At 32.0% G+C, this 27975-nt stretch overlaps 3 protein-coding genes across 3 annotated transcripts; 2 read left to right on the top strand and 1 right to left on the bottom strand.

The window, feature by feature from the left end:
• The first annotated feature begins 1298 nt into the window (after positions 1-1298).
• Positions 1299-11568, top strand: LOC148311980 (uncharacterized). The gene is made up of 9 exons (XM_088278017.1): positions 1299-1480; positions 1685-1755; positions 1864-2002; positions 4076-4177; positions 5078-7478; positions 7923-8441; positions 8698-8868; positions 9501-9755; positions 10636-11568. Exons 1-9 carry the CDS (start codon positions 1427-1429, stop codon positions 10878-10880), a joined length of 3957 nt encoding a protein of 1318 aa, XP_088134143.1. The 5' UTR covers positions 1299-1426; the 3' UTR covers positions 10881-11568.
• A 2919-nt stretch (positions 11569-14487) lies between these two features.
• Positions 14488-17714, bottom strand: Vps52 (vacuolar protein sorting 52). Its single transcript, XM_088278026.1, has 7 exons — positions 17375-17714; positions 17131-17276; positions 16126-16693; positions 15823-15978; positions 15629-15747; positions 15311-15434; positions 14488-15228 (listed from the first exon to the last, which is right to left on the bottom strand). Exons 1-7 carry the CDS (start codon positions 17627-17629, stop codon positions 14599-14601), a joined length of 1998 nt encoding a protein of 665 aa, XP_088134152.1. The 5' UTR covers positions 17630-17714; the 3' UTR covers positions 14488-14598.
• A 910-nt stretch (positions 17715-18624) lies between these two features.
• RpS18 (ribosomal protein S18) lies at positions 18625-22457 on the top strand. The gene is made up of 4 exons (XM_088278016.1): positions 18625-18653; positions 19007-19192; positions 19278-19379; positions 22240-22457. Exons 1-4 carry the CDS (start codon positions 18651-18653, stop codon positions 22405-22407), a joined length of 459 nt encoding a protein of 152 aa, XP_088134142.1. The 5' UTR covers positions 18625-18650; the 3' UTR covers positions 22408-22457.
• The last annotated feature ends 5518 nt before the right edge of the window (positions 22458-27975 follow it).

Genomic DNA, 27975 nt, shown 5'->3' with positions numbered 1-27975 from the left:
CGACTTTTCATATTTTCATATTTTGTTCAGTGAATTTACATTAAAAAAAAAAAGGAAGCGTCCAAATATGTGTAAGTAAAAAAACTACAAGATTTAACCACCGAGGAAATGTTATCAAGATATATACGAGTACAGTAATAAATATTTCAACAGACAAATCAACTTTTTATGAGAAGGGGATTTAAAATTCTGACCAGTTACAAAACTTACGATCAGTTATCGGATTACTTTTTTTGAGGCCTAATATACGATAAATCACTTTTTTTTTTAAATCCCAGGTAACATTTGACGTAATTAATTTTTTTGTTAAAAATTCCGTTTTTGTATTGAAAATATATGGTTTTGAAAAGAAAAGAGTTATTGAAAGGTAAGGAGTTGAAAAAAAACGATATTTATATTATTTAACACGTTGACTGCTAACTACGAGATAACTCGTAGATTGCGTTATTTGCTAGGACGCCGACTACGAGTTATCTCGTACTATGTTTATTTGCTGTATTCGTGCAGCTACGATAAAATTCCTAGTTTATCAGTGCTAATATGAATATATGGCTTCAGGCAATAGAACAAAAAATCAATGTTGGCTTACATGAATAGAAAATTTATTAACTAATGAAAATAAAATTTAATATTTTTTTTTATTAAAAATCAAGAAGTACGAGAATATTTTTAAGGAATTCTGAAAATTGCCATGGCAGTCAACGTGTTAAAAAAGTAAAATTCCAATATATATGTACATTTTCCAAAAAAATAGCGCGCGGACTATACGTCTGGCCCCGGCTGCGGTCGTTCGCGTTTTGAATTTGAACGTTTGTGATATCAGTTGAAGCAGACGAGATTCTGTGAAAATAATATTAAAATACACAATTAGTCATTGAACATTTTGAATAGAACGTAGTATTTAAGAACTCATATGAGTTTCTTAAGATTTTTGTTCACTAATGCAAAGGTCAAAAACTAATGATTGTAATATTTTAACTATTAAACGACTCAATTCACTGCAAATCAGTCAGCCTGTGGACTATAAATGAATTTTATTCTCTCCTGGATCAACAATTTTTGTAATGTTCAGTATTCATTCCCTCAATTTTTAGTAATCTATAACCGAATATCATTATTTTAATATTTTTCAAGTTTGGCTGTTCTTCCTCTCTACCATACAGTACCTACCTATCTATTTGTAATATTTGTCTATGGTAAAGATAGTACAAACTACTAGTACCTACCTATATAATCTTTGGTACAAACCAGTACAAACTCAAGAATTGTCTTTAGCTCTGTCAAAATATTTTTTTTTTCTATGGTAGAAATTAATGGCTGTGTGTGCTTGTTTAATTTTTCGGCGGTTTACTTATAATGAGGACTTTTCTTATTTTTATGAAAAATTGTCGTGTTATGCACCGTTGATAATTAATTATAAATAAAAATGGAGCTGGACGAAGCTATTTTTTCCGAGTGTTCGGCCGTCGAAACCGTTAATGTAAGTACCGGTGTGTTTTAGGTTAATTTGTACCAACGTTTATTTTCGTTTTTTTATTATTTATGAAACTTACCTACCTCAAATTTCTTACATCTATTAATGAACCAAAACAAAAATCAGCATGGTTAAAATAAGGTTTTTTTTTATTTACTTTCCGAGCCTAATGTGTGTATTGAAAAGTGTATGTACATATTTTTTTTGCAGAATCTTCGACATCAAATGAACTTGAGGGACGTGAACATCATGATTATGAAAAAGAAAATGATGGATTTATTGTGAGTTGGACGGTTTAATTAAATATATTAATAAACATTATCATTCAATACATTTCTTTAAGGATGTAGGTATCTGTATTTTATTTTAAGGTAACTTAATTTTTGCAGGCCAACAATACTGCTCCAAGAAGGAACGAATAAGAAATGCGAAATGTTGGAGGCTGAAGTAAATCGGCTAAAATCTGAACATACGACTCTTCAATCTGATCACAAGAATCTTTTGATCGAACACTGGAACTTAAATAAAGTGAGTATTTATCAAAAGAATCAAAGAGTATTTTTACACTCATGATAATCTATTTTTCTAACCTTCTATTTCACTCATCTATCATAGTTAATCAGAGGATGTAGCGTCAAAGAATGTTTTTTGTTGTTGTTGTTATTGTTGTCACATTAGTTTAGTTTCCGACTAAAACGCTGCGTTTGTGATTGGTGTTGAATCTGACAAATCACGCGAAGTGTATAAATGTTTAGTTTTTATTTTTTGACAGATGGTTGCGAGTTAATTGAAATATTTAAATTATCGAAATAAAAGGGTTTCCAATACGTTGATAAGTGTCGATAGTGGTTCCGTGATTACTTTTTTAAAAATTATGTATTTCCTTAGTTAGCTTATATTACAAGTAATACAAACTATTATTTACACTTAATTTACATCATACATATATATTTACATCTTCTTACAGTAAACAAAACATTTATTTTAAAATTCGTTCAGACTCTTTTCATTCTTCATACATTCAGGCATCTCATACATTTCAAAAACCCTTATACATTGAACAATTTTGCGACTCGGTTTTTTTTCAACAATGGCAGTCTTATTTTTATCCATATTTCTAGTACTATGTTCATGACAATTTCTTTTAAAACTTTTTTATCCGTTAAATATTTGGGTAATTTATCGTTAAAATATTATATATAAAGATCAGCATATTATATTTTAGTTTCTTTTTTATAGATAACCAATTGAGTTCTTCTCTCATTTTTTCTATATTATTATATCTATTTTTCTTAAGTACTATTCTCATAGCTTTATTTTGTATAATTTCTAATTTATTTCAATTTCCTTCATTTGCCAAAAATAATACTTTTGATCAGTAATTTATTCCTTTATCTAGTAATAATATTTTTTATAAACTTGTTCAATATTTGCATTTAAGGTTAATTTCGAATCTAACATTACTGTCGCAGACTGATTTAAAGTTTCTGGGTTCTAACATACTCGGCCACAACTCAATGCCTATTTTATATAACGCGCCGCTTAGGCTCACAAAAATAGTATGAAATTGAAATATTTCTGTATAAATAAAAACACAAATATGTGTTAAGTCTAAATTTTAGCATTGTCTCCTTGGGACACTGAAGGATGAAGAGAGGGAAGGAGCTGTTTCTTATTTTTATTTATTTATTGTCAGTGGGAACATAGACAATAGGGGCTTTGTCATATTGTTAATTATGGGTTTTATTATTATTTATATTTTTATGAATTTCTATTGTTTCCAAATGTTGCAGTTTATAACTTTTCGTATTAATACTTTAATATTTCTACATTATTTTTGTTATATGTGCGATCATTATCTATTAACCGGATCCACGCGGCTCGCATAACCGTATGTGTTTTCACAAAACATTCCCTGTACGCGGCTGACATAACCGTTTGTGTTTTTACTTTACTCCAAGTTTCGAACCTCAGTTCAACTTGGAGGGATTTTTTCATGGTGTGGAACTTTGGATAAAATAATACATCAATCCTTGGCCTTATGACATCTGTTGAAATATCTGACTAATAATTTGTAACATCACAAGGATAAATAAAAGAACAGGTCCCTCATTTTTCTCGTGGTCGGTAATTAGTCCGCGCCATAATCATGCCCTATATCTGTCTCACTCTCGACGCTACGCATCGCCAGTGGGTAAGAGTGACACACGATGCGTGCTTTGATTTATTTATGTTACGATCTTATTTGTTTATATTACGATATATTTCAAGAATAATGTGACACGAGTGTATTATAGAGTACCAAAAAAGCACAATGAATCCCATTGAACGTTTTTGCTTGGGAAAATAAATCGTTTCTTAACTAAATACATGATAAAAGTAATCATTTAAAAAACGGCGAAATACCGCCGCGTACGGGCGTCTCTCAGGAACAAAGTGAACGCGGTTAAAAGGTTAAATGGTTAGCGAACTCTGAAAAATTATTATTTCTTAAACATATTCATGTTCCCTGATTCTTACTGATACCGATCTCAATCACCGTGTTGTAACCAAAATATCTTTTAGTGTTGTCATTAATTAGAGTTTTTTCTTTTATTTCAGAATTACCATGATATCAGTGAGAAGTATGCTTATGTAAATGAACAATATGATATCTTCAAATTGAAAGCTGATGCGCAAGATTCCCTCATTAAACAGTACAAGGTTAGAAAATTTTACTAGTACAGGTTACTGAATCAAGATTGCCTTTATGTAACGGGAGAGTGACCGCACAGGGACCGTCCTAGAAGCAATTATAATTAACTCATTCATTATTCATCATCATTATTACTTATTTACTTTATTTATTATAATACCAAGACATATATATGTTACCTATAAAAGATATCTGCTGTCTGTACTTATTACAGTGCAGATAGCGGATATGTTTTATAGGTATCATTAAGATTATTAAAGTAGTAATGGTAAGATTATTAAATCTAAATTCCAAACAAATTAACATTTAAAAAAATCTTGGAATTTGTAAACTTTCATTTTCACTTAAATAATTCTATATATATATTATATAGAATTATTTAGTGAAATAGGTCTTGTATTATTATACAACTATGCATCACACAAATATGAATTTTATACTTAATGATTATTGTGCAAAAAATATGTATAAAAAACACTTTCTTGCTGTTGTATTATGGTATGAGACTTAACTTCTTCTAACATTTAATGATGGACTCTCCTGCTAAAAGTACACTTTATTTAAGCCTGCATGGTTATAGTATGAATTGGATATTGCATGGCGATGTTTGCTATTTTACATAAGCTCTTACTATTGTCTGCCTCCGTGTTGTAATTTTTAGCATGTTTAGCTACTGTGCTGAAGGTCCCGGGTTCGATTCCCAGGGGGGGGGTGAAAATAAATATTAGTGATTTTATGCTCTAATATTTATTTGATATTACCCTGAAGCGCAGGAATGATCAATCCCCTTGCCTTCTTGTAAGTAACGATCAATATAACACTGGGTCAATACGATGCAGTGCCCTATGCACCATTGGGTGCGGATAAGGGTTAGAATAGAATAATCTTACTAATTGCTTTCATTTCAGAGTCACTGCAAAGAAATTGAAACAAAATATGAAGGGAGTTCGCTCAATATGGAATTACTAAAAAGCGAACATAAACAGGATATTTTCAAATTAAAAACAGAATACCAAACAGCTCAGAAGTCTATTAGCCGCCTGGCTGCTGTTAATGACAAGAAAATGTATCAACTGTACGATTTTATAATTTTGCTGGGAGAAAAAATTTGCAATGAGCTGTCTCCGAGTGAAAAAAAAACCTATAAGAACTTCAAAGTGCAATTCAAACTCCTAAAAATGAAAACTGTACCACCGGCTAAGGAAGAGTCTGTTTTCGATGACCTCGGTGTGGATGAAACACACGGTCCGATGAGTTGCGCCTCCTCTGTCGATGCCGGTCTGGGCTCTTCTATCTACACTTCGGATGAAGAGAAGTACCCCAGCACCGCTACAACTCCCACCAGAGATTCGTGCCCCAGTCCACAAGGATCTTCTTTCATGTTCAACTTGCCATCTCCAAATATACATTCGTTACTCGTGCGACACACTGATTCCGCCACAAGCCCTCGCAAAGTTACCACGTGTTCAGTTGCCACCAGTCCAATGAAACATGATCAAAATGAAAGAAAATATGTTTCAATTGCGACTAGCCCTGTTAGAGAATTTAAAGCCATTACTGGAAAACAATCAAATGTGATAAATGATGTAGATGACTCTTTAGTACAAGATATTTTGGAGAAATATAAAACTTTCAAAATAATTTCACCAATTCCCTTTAATAGAAAAATGGATACACTTCAATCTGATGACCCCAAAATAGGTGCTGCATGTAAAAAAAAATCTAAAGTTCGTATTATCAACGCCAAAAAATCAGCATTAAAAAAGAAAAAAGGCAAGAATAAACTCACAGGCTTTTATAATGTTTTGAAATATTTTTCTCGTATGACGAGACAGCTCGTTCAAAAGGAATTGTGTCAAGTATTGAAATCTAAAACGCGTACAACTATCTCTAATAACAAGCTTGACAATGCATCGAGTATTCCAAAAGATAGCCGAGAAGAACAAGAAATAAGCAAAAACCAAAGTGTTTTAATTTTAAATAATAGCGGTAATGACGATTGTAGTAAATTAACATTACCAAACCGAGGTGGGATGTATTTTATCAATACCGCACCCGGAGCTGTGTACCATATGACAGCACCATTGTCATCTGAAAAAACTCCTATAAACTCTACGAAGGATTCTAATGATATACAATCTACCAGTTCTGAATCCATAAATGTGGCTGTCTCGAATTCTCCAAAAAACAAATTTAAATCAAAGCCTAAAAATAAATCTTCTCGAAGTTACAAAAATCTTTTTGAATCTGAGGATGAACTTGAAAATTGTGAAATAAATGTATCTCAAAATGAGAAAACGAAAAATTGTAATTTTAGTAGTAATACTGATTTTGACTCTGAGATAATCGACACAGATGCAACTGAGGATGTTTGCGATTCAAATAGAAACAAGAGAAAAAGAAAACAATCAGATTCATTCACTCCTCCGTGTCACCAGGAAAAAGACACAAAACAGGCGCAACATGATATTACATCAGATAGGCTACATACCGATAGTGATAGCACCCGTGTGAAGTTAAAAAATAATGTAAATATTAATCCTAATAAGCCAAGTATGTCTAATAAATTGCCACAATTATGCGGTGTCAGTGATGTCACTACTTCGACAAGAACCAGTCGTGTCGCTACTCGCAATAGTGAGGATCTTAATCGTACCACGGACAATAAATCGACAAAATTTCAACACATAAATGTTAAATTAAATAAAGATGCACCTCCAGCGACACCCGCGGTGAATGAACCTTTTCGAAGAGTCACGAGACAAACGACTCCCAGAAGAGCAAATAACAATAAATTACTGAAATCTGAACCACCTTCGCACCAGAATCATATCCAAAACAATGAGCGCCCTCTCGATGAGCACGCTCCCGCTTCCAAACGGTTGAAGACTGACTCGTGCGAAGATATTCATCGCGCCAAAGATATGGAGAATCAAAAGAAAATTATTAAAGCCATCAATGTTGTTGCAAATCTTAAATTGACAAATTCACAGAAATCAACACCGGAAAGATCGTATATAAGAAAAGTGGTAGCACCGAGAGTTAAGAGAATATCGGAGAATGCGCCGATACAAATTCCTTCCGAGATAGAGGAAGATAAAAACCCTATTAATATTTGTAATGTGACTGAAATAAAGCAATCTACTCTTGAAACCTCAACAGAAGAAAGTAAAGAAGAAAAAAGGAAATTTGATATATGGAAGGGAATTTTAACTCCTGAAATATCTTCCCTTGCAGATACGAGGGAGATATTTCAATCCATGATTATTGAGCAAACAAGACAATATAAACGTAAAAAGGATCCTGTTTGTAAGTTTGCCAATACATATTTTATTTACTAACACTCGCTTTGTAATCGAAATATCGCCGCATATGTATTATTTATCATAAACATAAGTTTATGTTGCACTACAACTAGATTTATTATTACCATTTCATGGAAAAGCTAAGCATTATCAGGTGTTCACTTTAAGTCCGCTCTGTGGCAGCGGATTCCCTATAAGGCATGGGGCCTTCTCAATATATATGCGCCGTTTGTTTTGTGACAGGCCAGTCAAAAATGCTACACTGGATTTCAGGATGACTTATTTGACTACTTAAAAAATTATATCTGAGACAAATTAAAAATCCATAACTTACTAAACACAATGATATTAATATGTACCTACTTTATAACCCAATACATAATAAAAATAGAAACCTCTTAATATTAGCCTGTTAATATATATATATGTATTTTATATGTGATTTCAGTTGTTAAACCAACAAAACTCTGCAAACAATTAGAAAATTATATATTGCGCGAATATACAGCGGAGAGCCTGGACGAGTTTATCAAGAGCATATATGCGGAAACTGAAAAAGACATGGCTTGCGCTGTAGTAGAATTCTTAAACAGCGAAGAAAGGCAAGGAGAACAGTACAAACAGATTTGTTTAACACCGCCCATGACAAGCCATCAACGATACATCTTCATGTTCATGAACAAATTGCAGTCATCACCACCTCCGCATTACAAAGCCGATTTATTCGAGTTGGTGATGAGGGGTATAGAGTTTAAAGTTTTCAATTTAAAAAATGTTCCACGTTTGCAACCATTGAAATATATGGCGCAGTTTTACGCAGTTCTTTGTAAATTCCGGAAGCTGAAAGACAGACTAAAGCTGTTTTGTATGGATGCCTTGTATGTTCTGTCTTATAAGGCTATTCCGGCAGTGCACAGTGTACTGATGGTCTGGCCGTGTGTTATTCCTCATTCTAATACACCTGCTGGTAAGTTGTAACTGCATTAAAATCTCAATAAATCTAAATGAAAGTATCAAAATTTCACTCATTTTCCATGAAATGCCAGTATTTGGGGAGCAATTTTGATATTTTTTTCTTTTTAATTTTTTTTTTCTCTGCTCTTGTATTTTTTTTATATGAAAAATAATTGGAGGTGCTACAACTTCTGCATATTTTCAACTTTTGTCAAAATCAAAATACGCATTGATTGAATTAACATATTAAATGCATTTTTTCATTTCAGCTCGAGACCCTCTGATGATTGTTATTGTACATTACCTTTTAAGCAAATTTAGCACTGTGGCTGAATACAATTCAGAAAAATTTCAATTACTGCTTCAAAAAAAATATGGATATAATACGGGTACTATTACAGATGATGAGCTTCTCAAGTTACTTCTAGAACTTATAAAACGTATGTATAATTTTTTTTCAATGAGTCCCTTAGTATCTGCAGATTTATTGCAATTTTTCGTATTCTCGGATGATATTATTTTCCTTTATTCTTTCAATGATAAAATACAGTCAAACCGATAAGATAAATTGTTTTGCAAACCTCATTTCTTAACACATTGTTGTCAATCGGATTTTTCATTATCCCCGACCCTAATTAGGGTCGTGTACTAATTACAAGTAACCGCAAACCCAATTCCGATCTGTACAGTTTTTTTGGCGTCTTGCGCTGTACCAAAAGAAAGCAAATAGAACGCTTAAAAGCGTTTCCCGTTCTCTGCCAACAGTATATAAAATCCGCTTTTAAGCATTTCCCGCAAACAATGTGTTAGGTGCAGTAACAGTACATATATGGTTTTCAAGGACGAATTATCAGAATATTGAATTTATTCTAAGAGTGCAAAAACGAATTCGCATGCCTCTCTCAAATACCTATTACTGCACTTTGGTAGCTATCGGGAAGCGATTTGTGTTAAAAAATGGTTACTCATTGGCTGAGAGAGGTCTCAGTATTCGTGACCTTTTTAAGGAACGTAGTTACGACTGTAGATATATAAAAATGTACCATTTTAAGAAATGTTTACTATTTTACAGAAAAATCAAATTTGTTTAGTGACAATTTGACAGCAGCTTTTTTACTGATGGCCAAGAGATGCGGAGTTGAGTGGTGCCATAAGAATATAATATTGAAGTCTTTGATGCCAATTGTTACTGATCTTAAGGCTGCTCCCACTGCAAGAACCATGGCGGCATATTTGATCGGCCCGTTAGTACGACCATTCCCAAAAGAAATGCTAATAGAGTGCGGAGTTATTGTGAAAACACTTGGCAATATGATAAGGACCGGAGGTGAGCATATATATTTGTATATACATATCCATAGGCCGCCAATAAAATTATTTATATAATCGGAGTCCAAAAAACACTATGAAATAATGAAAGCAGGGAATGAAGTTTAAGATTTAAATTAATAGTAAAAATGATTATTTTAAAAGGAGTCTTAACAAAGTTTGTTAGTCCACTTATCTCTCACTACGAGACGAGTATTAGTATATTTTAAATAAATTTATTTATAACCCGAATGGAAGATTGGATAATTCTGTTCATATTGCGTTCTGTAGACAAAAATACATTTTATATATACTATATTTACTTAATCCCTATCCTTCAAGTCCTTCTGTCGGTTGCGAGCTCCTTTACATTCTTCCAAGTCGTGTCTGTGTTCCGAAATTCAAGTGAAAACTGCTGTGGGTACGTAGTTAGCCCGATGGCACTGAACACGGCCCACACGTCCACTATCTCAGAGGTTGCAATTTACTACTAAATAAAAACATAAGAAAAGGAATGAATAATCGAACTTACTTGAGAATCCGCGTTTATTTTTGCACAAAAGATTTTGGTTTACAATTAACTTAAACTTTACAGCTTTTTATTCTAAACTGATATTCACAAAAATATTATTCAAATATTACAAAATTTTTGTCGCAACGAGACACAGGTGTAAGATATATCGACAGTTCCATTGCAGCTTCGGTGACGAAAGAGAGAATGTACTCTGCTCGCTCTCGCTTATAAGGGCTTGGTGACGTCACACTGCTATGTTCATAAATGCGCGGGGCGTTCACCACACTGCCAACACTACTATAATTATAGTTTAATATAAAATGATGCATTTTTCTTGTTTTAAATTTTTTATACAGGCTATACATAGTGTACATTTTGATTCCAGATGACCCACTTGTTGAAGATGCTATAGTTCACTCACTCACATTTATAGAGAAGTATAATTTCAACACCATTACGCACATATTACTTAAGTGGAGGCCTGTTACTCCCCTGTCGAACCATACGGAGGCCAGCCTCCGAGGATTAGTAGCAAAAAGATCTGCCAAATTTTGGTTGGAGTTCCTCAAGAAATACAACTTACTTGCCCATTTAATGGAATCTAATCATGATATAGACATATTTCAATAAAATTAAATCCTCAAATTTCGATTCAGGCTGTTGTAAATTGAAAAATAAAAGCTTTGATGCATTCTTCTTAGCGTTTTAAACTCGTCAGTTAAACTGTCAAAGATTTTTTAGTGTTTTATTTTGTAAACTTTTGAAGCTTACTTGTTTAAAAAAGAAATAAATTGAAGTAATGCCATATTATTATTGTATACTGCATCCACTAGTAGTACTAAATGTACATGCAGTTTTATTATAGTCCAGTGTGATGAAAATAGGTACATGGATATTTTTAATAGATTATAAAAGACTAAAGTAATCTTTCATGAACAATTAATCTACCTTCTCTGTGTGATAACTGGGACTGGATGGTAGTATTTTTTTTTTACTAAGCTTTACAATGAATTAACTGGTTTTCGAACACGCTGTACTGTAAAACAAAACCCCTGAAACTACATTCAGATGTAGCTGTACTGCTTATTTGTAGTATTTGGAGTCAACCGAATTACATTACAATGGTTTCTTTTGGTTTTAAGGTATTGAAATGGCATGTGAGAATAACTAGAGTGCAATTCGGTTAGCACCAAATATATATGTCAAATAACATGCAGTATAGCTTTGTCACAACCTAGCCTTACTCTTTATGTATGTTGTATTATATTCATTTAAATATGTATCACTCAATTTTGGGTGCTTTACCAATAAAAAAAAAGTGTAGTGATGAGCGGATAATTAAGGATACACTACATTCCTGGATATGTCACCTCATATTTTTCATTTGTAATATTTAATTATTATATTTTTTATATTTCTTATACATATACTTCGCTATCCTTTAGCATAAATGAATCTTTCTAAAATCATTTTTATCACAAGTAAAAAAAACTGAAGCGATGTATCCAAAATGCAAAGTGACCTTAATTACATAGCCACCACCGCGTTTTGAGTAATTCAATGATAACTAAGCTGGTCTAGTCTTTCTCTTGTATAGTATTTATATGTTACGTTTCAATGAAATTATTCGACTAAGTGTGTGTACATGTAAATATATAAATATGTATAATTCATTAATTTAAGTTTTGTTTACAGCATTGTTCAATAATTACATAAGCCACTGTTGTTAATATATAATATGTATATAATAAATATAAATAACCTCTGAATGTGATTTTATTAAGTCTTTATTTTAAAATTATATATTTTTATATACTTATCCTTTTGATTAATTTGATCAGTGTCAGATTCAAATCTTCCAGTATTATAAAAATCTACATTAGTTTATGAATAGAAATGTCGGGTTGTGGTCCTGTGGTTAGTGTCGCGGACTCTTGAGTCAGAGTTTCTTAGTTTGAACCCACTCTACCACAATTTGATATCTATTTCTAATAATGAGCTGCTTAGGCTCACAGAAATACATAGTATGAAATTGAAGTATTTTTGTAAATAATAAAAACACAAATATTCATCTTTTAATTTTAAAAAAATATATAAACTTTAAACAAAATGCTAAAAATTCGCCTGATATGTATATCACAGGCTACTCTATTTTTTAGTGTTTTTATGCTTTCTGGCTTAAACTCGCATCACACCAGCATACAATTTTGGTACACTTTTTATAGTATTGTATTGAATGTCGTCTCTTAACTTTAATGATGTAAGGAATTCCACATTATAAATTTGAAACAGCATGCATTAAATATAATATTTAATATTTGTTAACAATAGAATTTTAATTTTTCAATTTCCAAGTTTAAAATTAAATACATACTGAAACATTAAACATGGAGTAATATGTAAAATATTTACAGAGGCAATGTCACTCTAAGCAATTGAAGATTATTTCTTCCTCTATGGTGAAGCGTTTGGGATATTCTCTATCATACACGGGTTCCATTCCCGTTGTGATCAACATTAATATTCATGGATTTTACTCAGTTACAATTGATATCATGAAGTGTAAGACTGAACACCTCGCTCTCTCGTAATTCACAATCAAGAAAACACGGCATTATTCAGATGCAGTGCCATACGTACCATCAAGTACAGACAAGGTTTGCAGTAAACATTTGTTCAAAAACAGGCTTTCAAAAAAAATAATCCTTTGAAATGTCTACTACATTTCAATATTCGGATATAATTAAGCGTTATAAAAAAAAATGTTTGTCATATGTAAACACATAAATATTTAATAAAATTATATTCACCTTGCAGGATTTTTTTCCTTTTGATGTTGGTTATTTTTTAATGTGTGACAATTATTGTAATAAAATAAATTATGAAATATATCGACTCTCATTTCTGTGGGTAGGACCATGTAGTATATGTTTAAAATAATATTCTTGAGTAACAATGCGGTAAAAATCTAAATTATATTTTATTAACTATAATTTAAAATTAATAGTGGGAATAGTAATATAAGACCATGATGAACAAAATTGCAACAACAAAAAAATTAAGGATGTTTAATAATAATTGAAAAAATGATAATTTATATGGCGTCATTTTTGTAAAATACTATCCCAAGCGTGCTTCACTGTGTTGGGGAAAGATTTTGTAAATTATTTTGCAAACAAGTGCGTTTTAAGTAAATTTCTAAAGATCATCTTACTCTCACTACTTCTAACTACTGGTGGAAGATATATACTCTGAAGCCATATTATGTTTTCATTTATACATGAGTAGACAGAGTTTATACTTGAAGTGGAAAGTGTGAACGGTGAAGTAGTGAGGCTATGTGACTGAATTTAGAAATTCCAAAAATTAGTCTCGTAGCGTTTAACACTGATTGCAAGTTATTTTGTTGTTTGGTAGACCATTATATTCCGTTTTCAGTGTATATATCGTTACAATAAACACATTTATCAATTGACGGGCAGCATCAACTGGCAGATTCTTGCAAATGCTCTTAATTTGCCTTAGCTGATAAAAATATGTATTTGTTGTTTTGCTGATTTGAGTCTAAAGGGAGAGATCAGAATCTAAGGACACGCTCAGCAATTTGACAGCTGGTGAAGTAGCACTCCTCGCAATGGTTGGTGTCATGTTATAAATTAAATTGTGTCGTTTAGGTGTGGCTATCCAGAGATACTATTGAAGTTTTTACATATCTAAGAAATAAAAATACATATTACTTATTGTACTTTGTAAAAAAAAAGTCTAAATAAAAATTAATTGTTTTGATTGATCATACATTGGAATGTTTTTTCTGACGATTAGTAATTCAATTATGACGCTTTCTTTTTTACTCCAGGTATCAACCTAACCTTACCCATTATTTATTCTGTTGGTCAGCTTAATAAAATTGAAAAATCAACTTAAAATACAAAGTCTTTTTAGAAAAACATATCTCAAAAGACTTTGTGATGGAAAAACATTTCTTTGCCCGTCCAAAAGAAAATCTTACTGTGTCAATGAATTCTTGTTTTAAGATAAAGAAAATAAGTGCAATAAAATTAGGTGGTATTTTGTCAGGGCTAGATTATATTATATAGATTATTATTTAAATTTTATGTTAAAAAAATTCCACTGTACGTAATGTGTATATAATTTCGGTTCCAAAAACTTTTAATATTTTTTCCTTCAAATAAGTTCAAAATTTAGCTCAAGTGACATTCAAATAATAGTCTTCTAATACTTTAATAAATATTTTATTTTCATTATTACCAAAATTCAAATAAACGTACATACATAATAAAAATTACTGTTACAATAAAGTTTACGGACAGTTCTTAAAATAAAAGTTCTAATAATTAGTTTTATATTTCTTCAGTTCTACCATTATGACATGAATATTGACTAATTGGGTTCTAGCGTTGGGTGTTAAGAGTTTATGAAAACGGTGATAGTATTGTACCAAGGAGGTCAAAGCTAATTGTAGCAAACCTGATCCTGTGACGAGGTTAGGGAATGATAATAATACTTCTCGGTTAATTACTTCCAACCGTTTTTTCCACTCTGCGGAGAAAGAAGTCACAAGAGCGAGACTCTTTCTTTCTTGTGCCTTGAGTTGTTCAACTTGTCCCCTTTCTATTAATTGTTCTCCTTCCTTAACAAACTGCATCATGCCACCGAAGTGGGGACTTAGAATTTCCTCTACGTATTCGTTACTTCTCGCTTGCAACTGTTCCCTGAAACTCTCTGCCTCCTTAGAATTGTCTCTTGTCCGTTCCATCAGGACTCCTAATACCATGTCATAATTATTTATAAGAAATATAAGCTGATGTGCTCTTTGCGGAAATATTGCAGCCATTCGCAAAATAAAGCAATGCACTTCGTCTTGGAGCGCCAGCAATAATGAGCTCAATATCTCCGAAGGAAACTGTTCACTCAATCCAACCAAGGCTGCTGAAAATTCCGCATAGCGTCTGGTAATCTATAGAACAAGATAAGTATTCGTAAAATTATTTTAACCTGTATATATTTCAAACGTGACAGAAAAATGAAGAAATACTTACGTAATGTGGTCCCATTTCTTTGTTAACAAATTTTGTAGGGTCACAATCTCTAACACTTTGAATGTTTAATTTGAAAACAAATTCTAATCTAGGCCAAATAATTGACTGTAAAGAATCCCAATATCTGAAACAAAACATGCGCTTTCTTCATTACAAATTGATATCAATAAACTGAAAATTGGTTAATAAGAATTCTTTGAATTTGTATTGTGGCACTAATTAATGACATAATGAAGTTCTACAAATAATATGAGAAGCCCATTTCACCATACTGTTTCAAGAAATTCACAAGAAGTCAGATTTAAACACTATTCATACCTGTCTAAAGCCGGCACGGCTCTTTTATGACACATCAATTGGTAACGTAAAATTAATTGGATGCACAGAAAAAGAGATATACTGTCGTAGCATTCCATCGCATAAGATTCAATGCTTTTCTGGAAAATAATAGGGATTAGAAAAAGTATAAAAACAGTAAAACTTTTTTTTATAATGTAATTATTAATACTTACCACCATCAAAGACAACGTTCTTCCTAAAATTCGGTCAAAAAGTTCCTGAGCTTGTGATCCTTTTACGTGAAATAATTCTGTAAGGAATAGATATTCACGGCATCCATTATCTACTAATGCATATTGGAGACTTCTGAATAAAGATTCATATGCATACTGGAAAATAAAATATTTATTAAATATGCATAGAAAATAATAGTTAACACTTGTGAGCTCAATTATGTACATATGTTTTAGATTAACTTAACTCTAATCTTCGATATGTAATGTTTGAACAAATGAATTAACTTTTGCAATTGCTACCTTGTTTTTTAGTTGTGCATGAGGGACTATAATTGGTGCTTCTAACTGCTGGGCTAATACATCCCCTCGATTACCAATAGTAAAAACAGTGCTTTTATTCTTCAGAGTTGTTTTATGAAAAAATCCTTTTGCTGCTGTATCTTCAACTCCCATCAAGTCATCTTTTGTTGCCGCTTCTTCGAATTGTAGTTTATTCAACCTCGACGTGTAAGTTTTAAAGTATGATAAGTACACTTTACTCATGGTATCTATATATTCATTGCAAATTTCTTGAGCAACATTTCTTTCATTTGCTAATATAAACTCGAAGAAAAATTTGTATTTCAGCATCGCATTTTGGGGCACTTGGTAATTAGTCATCGGTTTACGGAATTTGTAAATTTGCTCTAAAAGGTAAGTACGTATCTTAGCCATTGCTTTGATTTTAAGCTTTTCTAAAATATCTTTGACGTCGTTTGCAGATCTTGTCTCTTTAAAGCTCTGTTCTTTTACAAAATTGATTTTTTGATTCAGGCTTAGCAATTGAATCATAAATTCTTTATCAGTCACAGGAATGTCCATAATACCACTGCAAAAGAAACCCTTATAATATTGACTGCATTAAAATAACAACAATGTATTTACAGCACAACTAAGTTATGATGATTTACAGGTTGATGTACGACAATGTAAATCCATTATGTATTGAATTATCATTTACTTTGTAGAATTTCATGAGGATTTTGTACACATGTTCCAAACGCTCTTCTTAGAAAAATGCACTCTGTACATAACAAATTAATCCAATTCATTTGCACTTAAATATATGTTACTGTTTTTAAAGACACAGTTTTACAACGCGCTTGCAAGGCGAAACAACAATAAGGTCATAAAAATTAATTCAGTAGAATCATAAATTGTACTGTGATTTGTATTAACAAAATACAATATAAAAACATTTCAATATTCACTCAATATTTTTATGTATATTTTCATTTGATTGACATAAAGTTCAGATAAACTTACATAATCAGTGCTTCTGATACTGCCATATCTTCAATAAAAGACGAGAGAGGTCCCTTTAATGCTTGTCGATTAGCTAGCTGGACAGACATATTTACAGACTTTTTTTGGAGAGTCATTATTTCAGAACTTATACTTCCCAGATCATTCTAAATGAAAAAGAGAATAGTACGAATAAATTCAAATAAACCATTAATATAAATTTATATTATTATTGGTTATAGATATACTGAAAATGAAAACTTACTTGGAATGATAACAACATTGTTTCCATTCGTTCGAGAATATTATCACAGCTTTCGATTTGTACATGTAAAGAGGCAATGTTCTCGCTTTCCTTTAGATAGTCTTGTATGGATTTCTGTTCAGCCACCTTTAATTCTGAATCAATCTGTTGTGCATACTCTCTTAGATCTGTTCCAGTTCTTAAAACCTCTTGAACTTCATCGTCTTCTAAGTTTTTATGTAGATCGTCTTCCATGACATCACTATTTTCAAACATATTTGTAGTTTTCTGAAATAACTCGACTGTATTTTGTAAACCAAAATATACGTCACTGTAAATTCATTCTCGCTGTCACCAAAGGGCTGTCATTTTGACATTCATAGACAATTACAGACCACATACTACATAAATACAGATAGCCAACTCCTCCAAAAACCCGTGAATTAAAATGAATCCGGCGGCTGGAAAAAAATAATCCAATATTTTATTTTTTTAAATTTTTATCAACTCCTGTTCAAATTCGAGCTAGGCATATTTTTTAATTACATGATGATCATAAAAATGTTATAAAGAAGGTATTTAATCAACAAGATATTAAATATTCAACACATTCTAAACTACAAAAAAGCTTAGTCAATATACTTAGGGCCAAAAGGCAATACTTATGAAAGAGATATAGGAATTAAGACCTGGTTTCTTGAATCAGTTTTTTTGGATTTACTTAATGTCCAAGTAACTCTGAATTCTATATACGGCTTGTGCAACGCCGCCTATCATGTCCTAAGTAAGATCTCAACTTAGTAAGTTTTACAGCCTATTCCTAAATGTGAATCGGTTTATATTTATTGAATATGATTTTTTTTATAAAATTCTAAGGTATTCAATTTGTAACATCATCAAACAAGTGGTATCAGTAATGAAAAACCTCGGTCATTGGTCAAATAAAATAAAAGTGGACAAAACTATTCGTTTGCTGTCATATATATTTCTTAGGTTAAAAAAATCTAGACAAAAAAGTAATCATGTGGTTTTAACAATTTCCTAATCAAACATATTTTATTTACGTTTTTTACGAAAAAATCGTCGTAGGCATTTTTTTGGAATATTTTGTTTATTACGTAAAACATAAATTTTAAATTTCTATTCATATAGAGATTCTTCTAGTATTGTCTATAATCATTTTTAAAAAAGGTCACGAATTTCGACCAATCAGCGTCGAGAATTTGTGCAGTTTCCAAAGAGAGAACGAACAGTTTCCGTTTCCTTTGATTCCTTTTCTTTCGTTGCTCGTCCGACGATGGTTAGTTTTAGTATTATTTTCTTAAATATTTCTTGTTATCCTGGTCATCGATTGTCATTTACGGATGTCTTATATTAATAATACTCTCAAATTACTTTTAAATTAACATGGAGGGCCTATTTTGGTCGGATCGTAAAATTATATTGTTAAACGTCAAAAGTTTATCATGCCGTTTGTATAGATTTCATCGAGTTGTCGGTCTCTGTGTTAATTTTGTTTTCCTTGTTTATGTGTATATTTTAATATCGTGATTCGAAGTTGAACTCGCATTTGGTGTAATTGTGCAGTAGTTTTAGCGGTAGTGTTTGGTTTACTAGTGAAAACACGACTTAACCTCAAATGTTTTCTTCCAGTCGCTCGTCATTCCGGAGAAGTTCCAACACATTCTTCGTGTTCTCAGCACGAATATCGATGGCAAGATCAAGGTGATGTTCGCCATGACTGCCATCAAGGGTATCGGTCGTCGGTACGCTAATGTCGTGCTGAAGAAAGCCGATGTAGACCTGGATAAGAGGGCTGGAGAATGTACCGAGGAAGAGGTTAATACTAATACGTATTTTGCGAGATAAAATATTCTATACATGTTTCTCACCTCACATTTCTCACCTTTAACTTTCATTTTAGGTTGAGAAGATCATCACCGTTATGTCAAACCCTCGTATCTACAAGATTCCCGATTGGTTCTTGAATAGACAAAAGGATATTGTTGATGGAAAATACACCCAGGTAAATATTATTTAATATCCACATTTCTTACACAAAGTCATAACTTCTTGACATATTCGTCAAAAGCTATAACTACACAGTTATTGTTATACCTTTGAATCATAATCAACATTTTATAAAAAAATATATAGTTATAGGAAGAAAATGCCAAAAAAACCCTCTTATTAATTCCAAAAACAGTAATTTAATATTTTATATACGTTTGGGTGTTGTATTTTATTTCAAAATATAATGTGCTTAAAACTGCAGAAGGCGTTTAAAAATGATAAAAATATTCTGAGCCATTTTTTGTTGTTAATATGTATATGATTTTTTGGTTGTATACTTTTTAGTATTGCTTTTATAGTCTAAGTTCCAAAATTTTGAATTATTTTGAATCTAACGGTAGAAATTGGTACCATTGGATAATATTTTTAAATACAATATTAAATATGCTTATAAAAATGTTTTCAAACCAATTTTATGTTAGAAAGGACACTCCCAAGGGGTGAAAAGTCATAGAATAAGATTAATAGTGATGTTTGTACCAAAAGAGCATATAATATTTTGTTATTTTATTTTAATCTCATAACCGAAAATAAATATTTCTTCATTATCTGCGTAGGGACCGGTCTCTGAATTGGAATCAAATAGTCTGTACTTTTATGTAAAATTTCTTAAATGTGCTACCATAAGCTATATGTATCAACGTACCTATGATACTGCTGTACAGGTTAAAAAGTACTCCCTGCGGCAATTAAAATGTTGACAAAAATCTTAATTGAAATATTTCCATTTCAATTTACCTAAAAAGTTTTTATAATCATATTTCTGCCATTTATTTTCATTTTGGCTAAGATATGGCGTAAATTTGGGTGTCGTAGTATTTACGCGCATTATATATTAACCCTTATCTGCACCCAATGGTGGATAGGTCACTGTATTGTAATGACGCAGTGTTATCTTGAACGTTACTTACATGAAGGCAAGGTGATCACTCCTCGCTTTATGGACCAGTCCGGGCATTCAAATAAATATTAGAGTTTGAAATCACAATTATTTATTTTCCCCCCCCCCTTGGAGTAATACCCGGGACCTCCAGCATGGTAGCTCAATATGCAAGCCATTACACATTTACATGGATTAGTGTGATCAAACGTACATATTAACATTCAAAACTGTACTCATTATTTTTTTCTTTCAATTTTTTAAACTTTCATCTCTACTTGATTTTTGAAACATTTATAAATCAAGTGAGAACCTAAAATCTGGCAGTGTCAAAAGTCTGCGTAATCGGAGGGCATGTATGACTAGATGTATGGATGTGAAGGAGGCGAGGAGTGTATTTCAGGACAGAAAAGTGTGGCGTTCCATCCTCTCTGCCTACCCCTGCGGAGAAATGGCGTGATGGTAGTAGTAGTAGTATAAATCAAGCTTTCATACTCCCTTTTCATTCTTCATCTCTTTTGAGATAAACATAAAATTGTGATAATGATCCCTTGGGGGGTTAAATACAGTGTCTGTTGACATTATACATGACGAAAATAGTGAAGGACATTGGTACTATAAACTAAGCTACGACACAAAATGGTGCTCCTTCTAGTGCAACAGAAAGCCTGTTTACAACAGTCACCAGTCCGGCTTCTTCTGAAGAGATTTGAGTGGTTTGGAGCAATGAACAAATGCTGAGAAGTTGCTGATTGGTCCACACTAGATTATCCCCTTTTCCCAACACAGAATAAATAAAAAAAATATTTTGAGCTAGATGTAATCAAAATCCACTAATTAATCTGTAAACCTTGTACATAATAAGCAAGGTAAATAGTAAATGCAACTCCCACCTAAAAAAAAAATATCCGTTGGCATTTTTTTCTTTCTATAGTATAAATTGTATCGGGTTGTGGTCCCATGGTTAGTGTAGCGGACTCTTAAGTTTCTCTTGAGTTTCTCGGTTCAAACCCACTCTACCACAATTTGATACCTATTTCTAATAATGAGCTGCTTAGGCTCACAGAAATAGTATGAAATTGAAATATTTGTTGAAACACAAGTATTTCTATTTTTTAAATGAATAAAAAAGTGGATTATTTTAATCTACATATTAAAATCAAATTGTTTTATATTACTAACAAAATATGTGCGGTATGTGGCCTGTTGGATGTACTCTTGTCCAATAGACTGGTTAGCTTGCACTAAATTAACGAGAGTTAGTTTTTTAGTGTTGCGCAACGCTCCTACTTTTGTGTGAAGTGGTTATCTTGGGGTTCCTTCTTCTTGAAGGGCAGGCGATTAGTCTGGCCATGGAGCAAAGGAGTCAGTGTGTGATGTGAAACTAATTCTCTACAATGTCTATTATATGTACAATGTATATATAACTATATAATTAACTAATCTACTAACCAATATTATCCCCAAGTAATATTTTATTAGTATTTAAGAACTGGATAATTATGTTTCCTATATAAATATTATAATTCATATCTTTTTAATTTCCTTTTTTTATATTAAGTCCACCTACCCATACTACCATAAGCAAACAATTCAACTTATATATAGTAAACCGCCCTATAGCGTTGATATAAGTTCTGCATTATCGGAGAGAACTTTATATGGGGTTAATGTTTTAAATAGAATTTTTACATTTTAACCAGCGGAAATGACTGAAATGAGTCATTTAAAATTCAAATACAATTAAAAAACATTAGCCCCATATAAATTTCCCTCCGATAATCCAGTAACTATCTTAATGTTATAGGGGTGTACTGTATATTTTCAATAATGGCAGAATTCCAATTATCATTAAACTAACAAGCTTTTACGGTGATTGCAATTTTTATATTAAATAATTTATATTTGAATCTTCGATAAATTATTTTTACAGCTCACTTCTGCCGCGTTAGACTCAAAGATGCGTGAAGATCTGGAAAGGCTGAAGAAGATCCGAGCTCACAGGGGCATCCGTCACTACTGGGGCCTGAGAGTCCGGGGACAGCACACCAAGACCACCGGCAGGAGAGGAAGAACCGTCGGTGTCTCCAAGAAGAAGTAAACTGCATTATTTGTACAATAAATTAAGGAAAATACAAAAAAATAACGGCATATATTTTTCATTTATCCCCTCTCCCTCCTACACATTTATATTTTCTTTTTTTCTTTAAACCCTTATCCGCACCCCAATGGTGCATAGGGCACTGCGTTATATAAATGCAGTGTTATCATGATCTTTTACACATGAAGGAAAGGTGATCAGCCCTCCGCTTCAGGTACCAGTTCAGGGTAATATTGAATAAATATTACAGTGAAAAAATTTCTTCTATTTATTTTACCCCCCTTGGGAATCGAACCCGGGACCTCCAGAACGGTAGCCGAGCATGCTGACCATTACACTACGGAGGCGGAGACTTATATCCCCACTTTTGTACTTATAAGAATTACATCTTGAGTGAAGATGGAATTCTCTGAGCCAGAAGTAAAAAGTATTGAACATTTCGATACAAATTGATTTTTTTCCTTCTTGAATAATAAATACGTCTGACCATAAGTCACTGAATTTTCAAATCAACGTACGGCTCTTTGAAAGATAAGACTACGATATTTCAAACCTCTTTAAGAAAATGTCCTCATGAAGCGGCAACAATCTATCAGGCAATGCATTCTTAACCTTTTTACAGCCGCAAATAAATTATGTCGCAGTGCTCATCAGGCCAAGTATTTTTTGAAAAAATTGAAGGTGTTTTACCAAATATTATGTCCTGCATCGATTATAACAGTTTTATTCTTAAAGTTAAAACTAGTTTCAAATTTTCATTGTCAGACAGGGTTGTCACATGCATGTTTTTATTGCTTCTGAGATATCTCGTCTGGCAATATTGACATTCCGCCATTTACCAAGATATCTCGCCTGGCAACCATCGGATTAAAGGTGTTTTAACAACTCAGCATGGGCAAAGTAGAGAAAAATAAAAGACAATAAACAGTCCAACAATTTATTTATTGTCAGTTTTCACAATTGTGGTACATTTTTTACAACTATTTAGTGTTCTTGTTAATATTATTTTATAACGGCAATACATATTGTGCACTAATGTTCAGATCTCAGCTATATGATTCCGATTTGACTGCATCAAATTGTATATAATGCATAATCCAAGCTGCTAGTTTGGTTTCAAAAAGTTTGAAATCAAATTGACACTATTTTCATTCTAGTTTTATAAACTGCTACATAACTAATCAATTACACAACATTACTAATAAAAAATTATAACTGCATGTCCAATGAATAAATTGAGATAGTGCAAAAATGAATAGTTGATTCTAATAATAAATAATAATAAAACCCTTATCCGCACCCCAATGGTGCATAGGGCACTGTGTCATATAAACGCAGTGTTATCTTGAACGTTTACACATGAAGGAAAGATGATCAGCCCTCCGCTTCAGGTACCAGTCCATGGTAATATTGAATAAATATTACAGTGAAAATATCACTTATATTTTATTTTACCCCCCTTGGGAATCGAACCCGGGACCTCCAGAACGGTAGCCGAGCGTGCTGACCATTACACTACGGAGGCGGACAGAGATTGATTCTACATTAACTAATAAATGATTCTGTGAAAACTATTCTGTTTTACCCAAAATTCTTAAAATTATTATCAAATTTGAAATTACTAGGTGAGTATTTGCTATTGCATGTAAACAATGAAATAAAAAAATAAAATACAAACATATGTATTTCATTTCTGCAAATTTAACTTCATTCATTGGATGCGTCACTAAGCCCGACAAAGAAGCCAGTGTTTTTTTAATTTATATAAGGTGAAAAAATAATAAACCCTTATCCGCACCCTAATGGTGCATAGGGCACTGTGTCATATAAACGCAGTGTTATCTTGATCGTTTACACATGAAGGAAAGGTGATCAGCCCTCCGCTTCAGGTACCAGTCCATGGTAATATTGAATAAATATTACAGTGAAAAAATCACTTATATTTATTTTACCCCCCTTGGGAATCGGACCCGGGACCATCAGAACGGTAGCCGAGCGTGCTGACCATTACACTACGGAGGCGGACAAAAAAGGTGAAAATGTAATTAAAAATATTCTACATTAGTTTTCAATACACAACTCGTGATAATTGACAGATTTAATTGTCAGCACATCAGCCTCAAAAGCTAAAAAAAAGCGAAATTATTTGGTCTTAAGATTTACAATCTTCAATTTGCTCACTAATCTGACAAAATGCTGTTCGAAGAAATCGCCACTTGCAGTCGGCATTCTATATATATTTACTATCTCATGTTGTTAATTATTAAATGGACATAATTATTACAAAATATTGAAATAGCTATTTCATAAATACATGTGTTCTTGATATGATATGCAGTGGTAAATTGGATTTAGTCAGAGATTGAGATTAAATCAAATACATAATTGACATCATATTCAGGTAGAGTATACTATATCATATTTGTTATTATTAAATAGTAAAATTATAACAATAAATGAGATAAATAATTTGTTAATATTTGAAAATATATCCACAAATACAGGGTGAGACGAATCAAGTGTCACATGGTTTGTGTAAGTTTACAATATATTTATCTGGCAAACCACTTTAGATGGAGTGGTCTACATTGTTACTTTAATTTATTGTATGGACCATAGCTCATACGAGCTATGAAAACCATTTTGCGATAGATTGAAATTCAAAAAAACTTTGCAAGCAAACATGCAATACATAAATACTTTTATTGGTACAAATAATTATAATGTCATATAATGAGGATAAACATTTGTAAAAATCCACCCAAATAAGAAAGTTAAGACGTTTAGGTTACACATGATCTGCCTCACTCTATAGATACATAAACAATAATAATAAAATGTAGCATAAATGTTATAACATTTTCATAATTTCCTTAAAAGTTTTTACGTTTATAGACATCTCTTAGTAAGAAAAAGGATGTGAATCAAACTACATTTCTGCATTTAAAAAATGATTTAGTATATATAATGGAGTATTGTTGGTACACAAACCTGAGTAATCGTTAAATTATTTATGTCGATGATATAAACAAATATTCCCAACATTAATTCTTATTATAGGCATTCTGGAATGTGAGTTATTGGTATATGTATAAATATATTTTTTAAGCATATCATAAATAGATTACAGTTTAAAATAAACAGATACGCAGTAGAAATCGTTTGATGCGTAGATAACATTTTGGTCCTGACAAAATATTACCAAATTTTATTTTAACTATTTTGTTTTAAAATTTTACAACCCATAAATTTATTTCATGGTTTTTTATTTATTGACATAGAAGAATATAGAAGTCTGAGCATTTACAGGGCATACAACCTGTCATTGGCTGGTTTAAATGTATACACTTTAACATTCATAACTCAACCCATGGTTGACAACCACGCTATTAGAATTTCGGAAGTTATACTTATGCTTCAATTTTATGGTAATAAAATCTCACTAATTTATATTTAAACCATAGATGTCGCCAAAAAGCTAGATCTCTTCAGTTGATGGATGGTTAATGTTACACAGTTTATAAAGTGATCACTGAAATCAGCCAATGACAGGTCGTAAGTCCTGTAAATGTCCAGAATTCCGTATTCTTCTTTCTATGTTGGTGTATCAATAAATCTCTAAATAAATAACTTCTAAAGCGAGAGTAAATCCAGATTTTGTGAACAAAGATTTGGACACATTCAAAATACATATTGTGAACAAAAAACAAATTTATTATTTAATAACTATATCATTAAATTCCACTATTTATTATAATTGATAGTTAAATGAGATCCATAAGTGAAGTTTATAATATGTACCTCTAATTCATATGAACGCTATAATTAGGTACAAATATAAGGAATATGAATTGAAAAATGCATATTTTGTGATTCTGTCGAATATTAATTACATTTTTAGTTAACCTTTTGACTACCAAAATCCGATATTTCTATATGAGCTATCCCAAGAACATCCAATTTCACCTCAGAATAATAAATAAAAAAAAATACTCAAGTACTGTTAGGGTGAAGACTGACCGGAGCATTTCATCGTAACGTAACATGTTACGATGCGAGCATTCAGGCAGTCAGGACAGTGAGCCAAACTGCTCGCCGCTCGTTCCGAATGCTCCATCCGAAGTCGGATGCAATTTTAGGTCAGTACAGGGGTTGCCAATCTGTGGGAAATTACCCAAACTGCGGGGAATCTTTTTTTTTTCTCCATCTGGAGTAAGCTGTAATTTATTAAAATCACAGAACCAAGAATCACGTCTTTGTAGTCCGATATTTTAACTACGGATGCAAAGTTGCAAAGATTCATACAGATTTTGGGTTATTGATTCTATACTAATTTAATACAGATTTCTAGACTGTAATTCAGATTTTTAGTGTGATATATGGCAACACTGAACACAAGGCCACAAACGAGCACTGATCGCGGTCAGTCAGCAATGCCGTAACGTCATAATGTGACGAAATGCTCCGGTCAGTCTTCACCCTTAAAAATACTCAAAAAGTGTTCACATTTTTTTGCACTCCCGTTGAATTGCCTATTCTTGTGATGCAATAACATTGATGTTATACCCTTCACAATTTAAGAAAATGTAACCCTTTTAAAATAAACATGAGTTTAATTTAACTTAATATTATTGGCCGATTTCTCATTCCACAAAAGCTTTTGACAGAGATCATTCTATTTCTTATTCTGATTCTGTAGGTCTCAATAAATACGATGCGAACGCATTTACTTCCGCACTGGATATTTTTTAAGGTATACGATGTACTAATCATCATACATGTTGTTAGACACTAAATGAACTTACACAAAAGCTTAAAGATACCTATTAACCTTTCTTTAGGACCAACCAATTTTGATCAATTTTCATGTGCAATAAGGGTTTTTTCAATTTCTCCACTAAACAACATAAAACTCTATATGAAGAAAAGATAAAGGTGCCCTTCAGATACTTGTATAAAGAAGCTAGTATAATGTTTAGTACGTTGTATACCTGAAAAAATAACTAGTGCGTAAACAAATGCTTCCGCGTCACCATGATTGGTCCCCAGATTTATTACTACCAAATCCTGCCAGTAAGGAAAATAATGCGACACCTTACAACATTAAGTGTCTCTTCTATACTGATAACCATGGGATCCAGAGATTTAATATGATGAATTTGATTTAGCATTAGTAGGCGTATGACATTTGTGTGTTTGAGTGGTCATTACTAGCCAGCTTAGCTTTTTTTCCATTCCACATTAGTAAAAGCATAATAAAAGAATATTTAATAAATTTTAACTATCTTCAAAAAAGTCAGGTGAGAAGTACATAGTATGTAGGTGGTATATTCATAATACAATCTATTTTTAGTGATATTGATTCCCCGGAGTTGTGAGTTAACATTATATTGGTAACTGACCCTAAATGGCCATTATTAACAGTATTTTTCTATGCATCTTTGAATCTGTTATCAATGATTTTCCACAGATTTATGTAAATACTTAAATATTTGATATAACAATTTTGAATCCAACATATTGTCTATTCTTAAATATAATTTAACATTGCACAAAAATGATATGCAA

This window comes from Brachycentrus maculatus, unplaced genomic scaffold, assembly GCF_059751285.1.
Source record: "Brachycentrus maculatus isolate JH-2025_06_01 unplaced genomic scaffold, ASM5975128v1 h1tg000054l, whole genome shotgun sequence".
NCBI classification, from domain to species: domain Eukaryota; kingdom Metazoa; phylum Arthropoda; class Insecta; order Trichoptera; family Brachycentridae; genus Brachycentrus; species Brachycentrus maculatus.
This window is presented reverse-complemented; position numbering and strand designations above follow the sequence as displayed.

What these genes read in the sequence shown, in the direction of transcription:
- LOC148311980 (XM_088278017.1), top strand. Translation starts at nt 1,427, where the DNA reads ATGGAGCTGGACGAAGCTATTTTTTCCGAGTGTTCGGCCGTCGAAACC. An exon ending in CCCTCATTAAACAGTACAAG is followed by an intron (nt 4,178 to 5,077) that starts GTTAGAAAATTT and finishes CTTTCATTTCAG; the next exon opens with AGTCACTGCAAAGAAATTGA. An exon ending in ACTTCTAGAACTTATAAAAC is followed by an intron (nt 8,869 to 9,500) that starts GTATGTATAATT and finishes ACTATTTTACAG; the next exon opens with AAAAATCAAATTTGTTTAGT.
- Vps52 (XM_088278026.1), bottom strand. Translation starts at nt 17,629, where the DNA reads ATGTTTGAAAATAGTGATGTCATGGAAGACGATCTACATAAAAACTTA. An exon ending in GTATCAGAAGCACTGATTAT is followed by an intron (nt 16,694 to 17,130) that starts GTAAGTTTATCT and finishes TTTCTTTTGCAG; the next exon opens with TGGTATTATGGACATTCCTG. An exon ending in AAGAAATGGGACCACATTAC is followed by an intron (nt 15,229 to 15,310) that starts GTAAGTATTTCT and finishes CTTGTTCTATAG; the next exon opens with ATTACCAGACGCTATGCGGA.
- RpS18 (XM_088278016.1), top strand. An exon ending in GAGAATGTACCGAGGAAGAG is followed by an intron (nt 19,193 to 19,277) that starts GTTAATACTAAT and finishes CTTTCATTTTAG; the next exon opens with GTTGAGAAGATCATCACCGT. An exon ending in TTGATGGAAAATACACCCAG is followed by an intron (nt 19,380 to 22,239) that starts GTAAATATTATT and finishes TTATTTTTACAG; the next exon opens with CTCACTTCTGCCGCGTTAGA.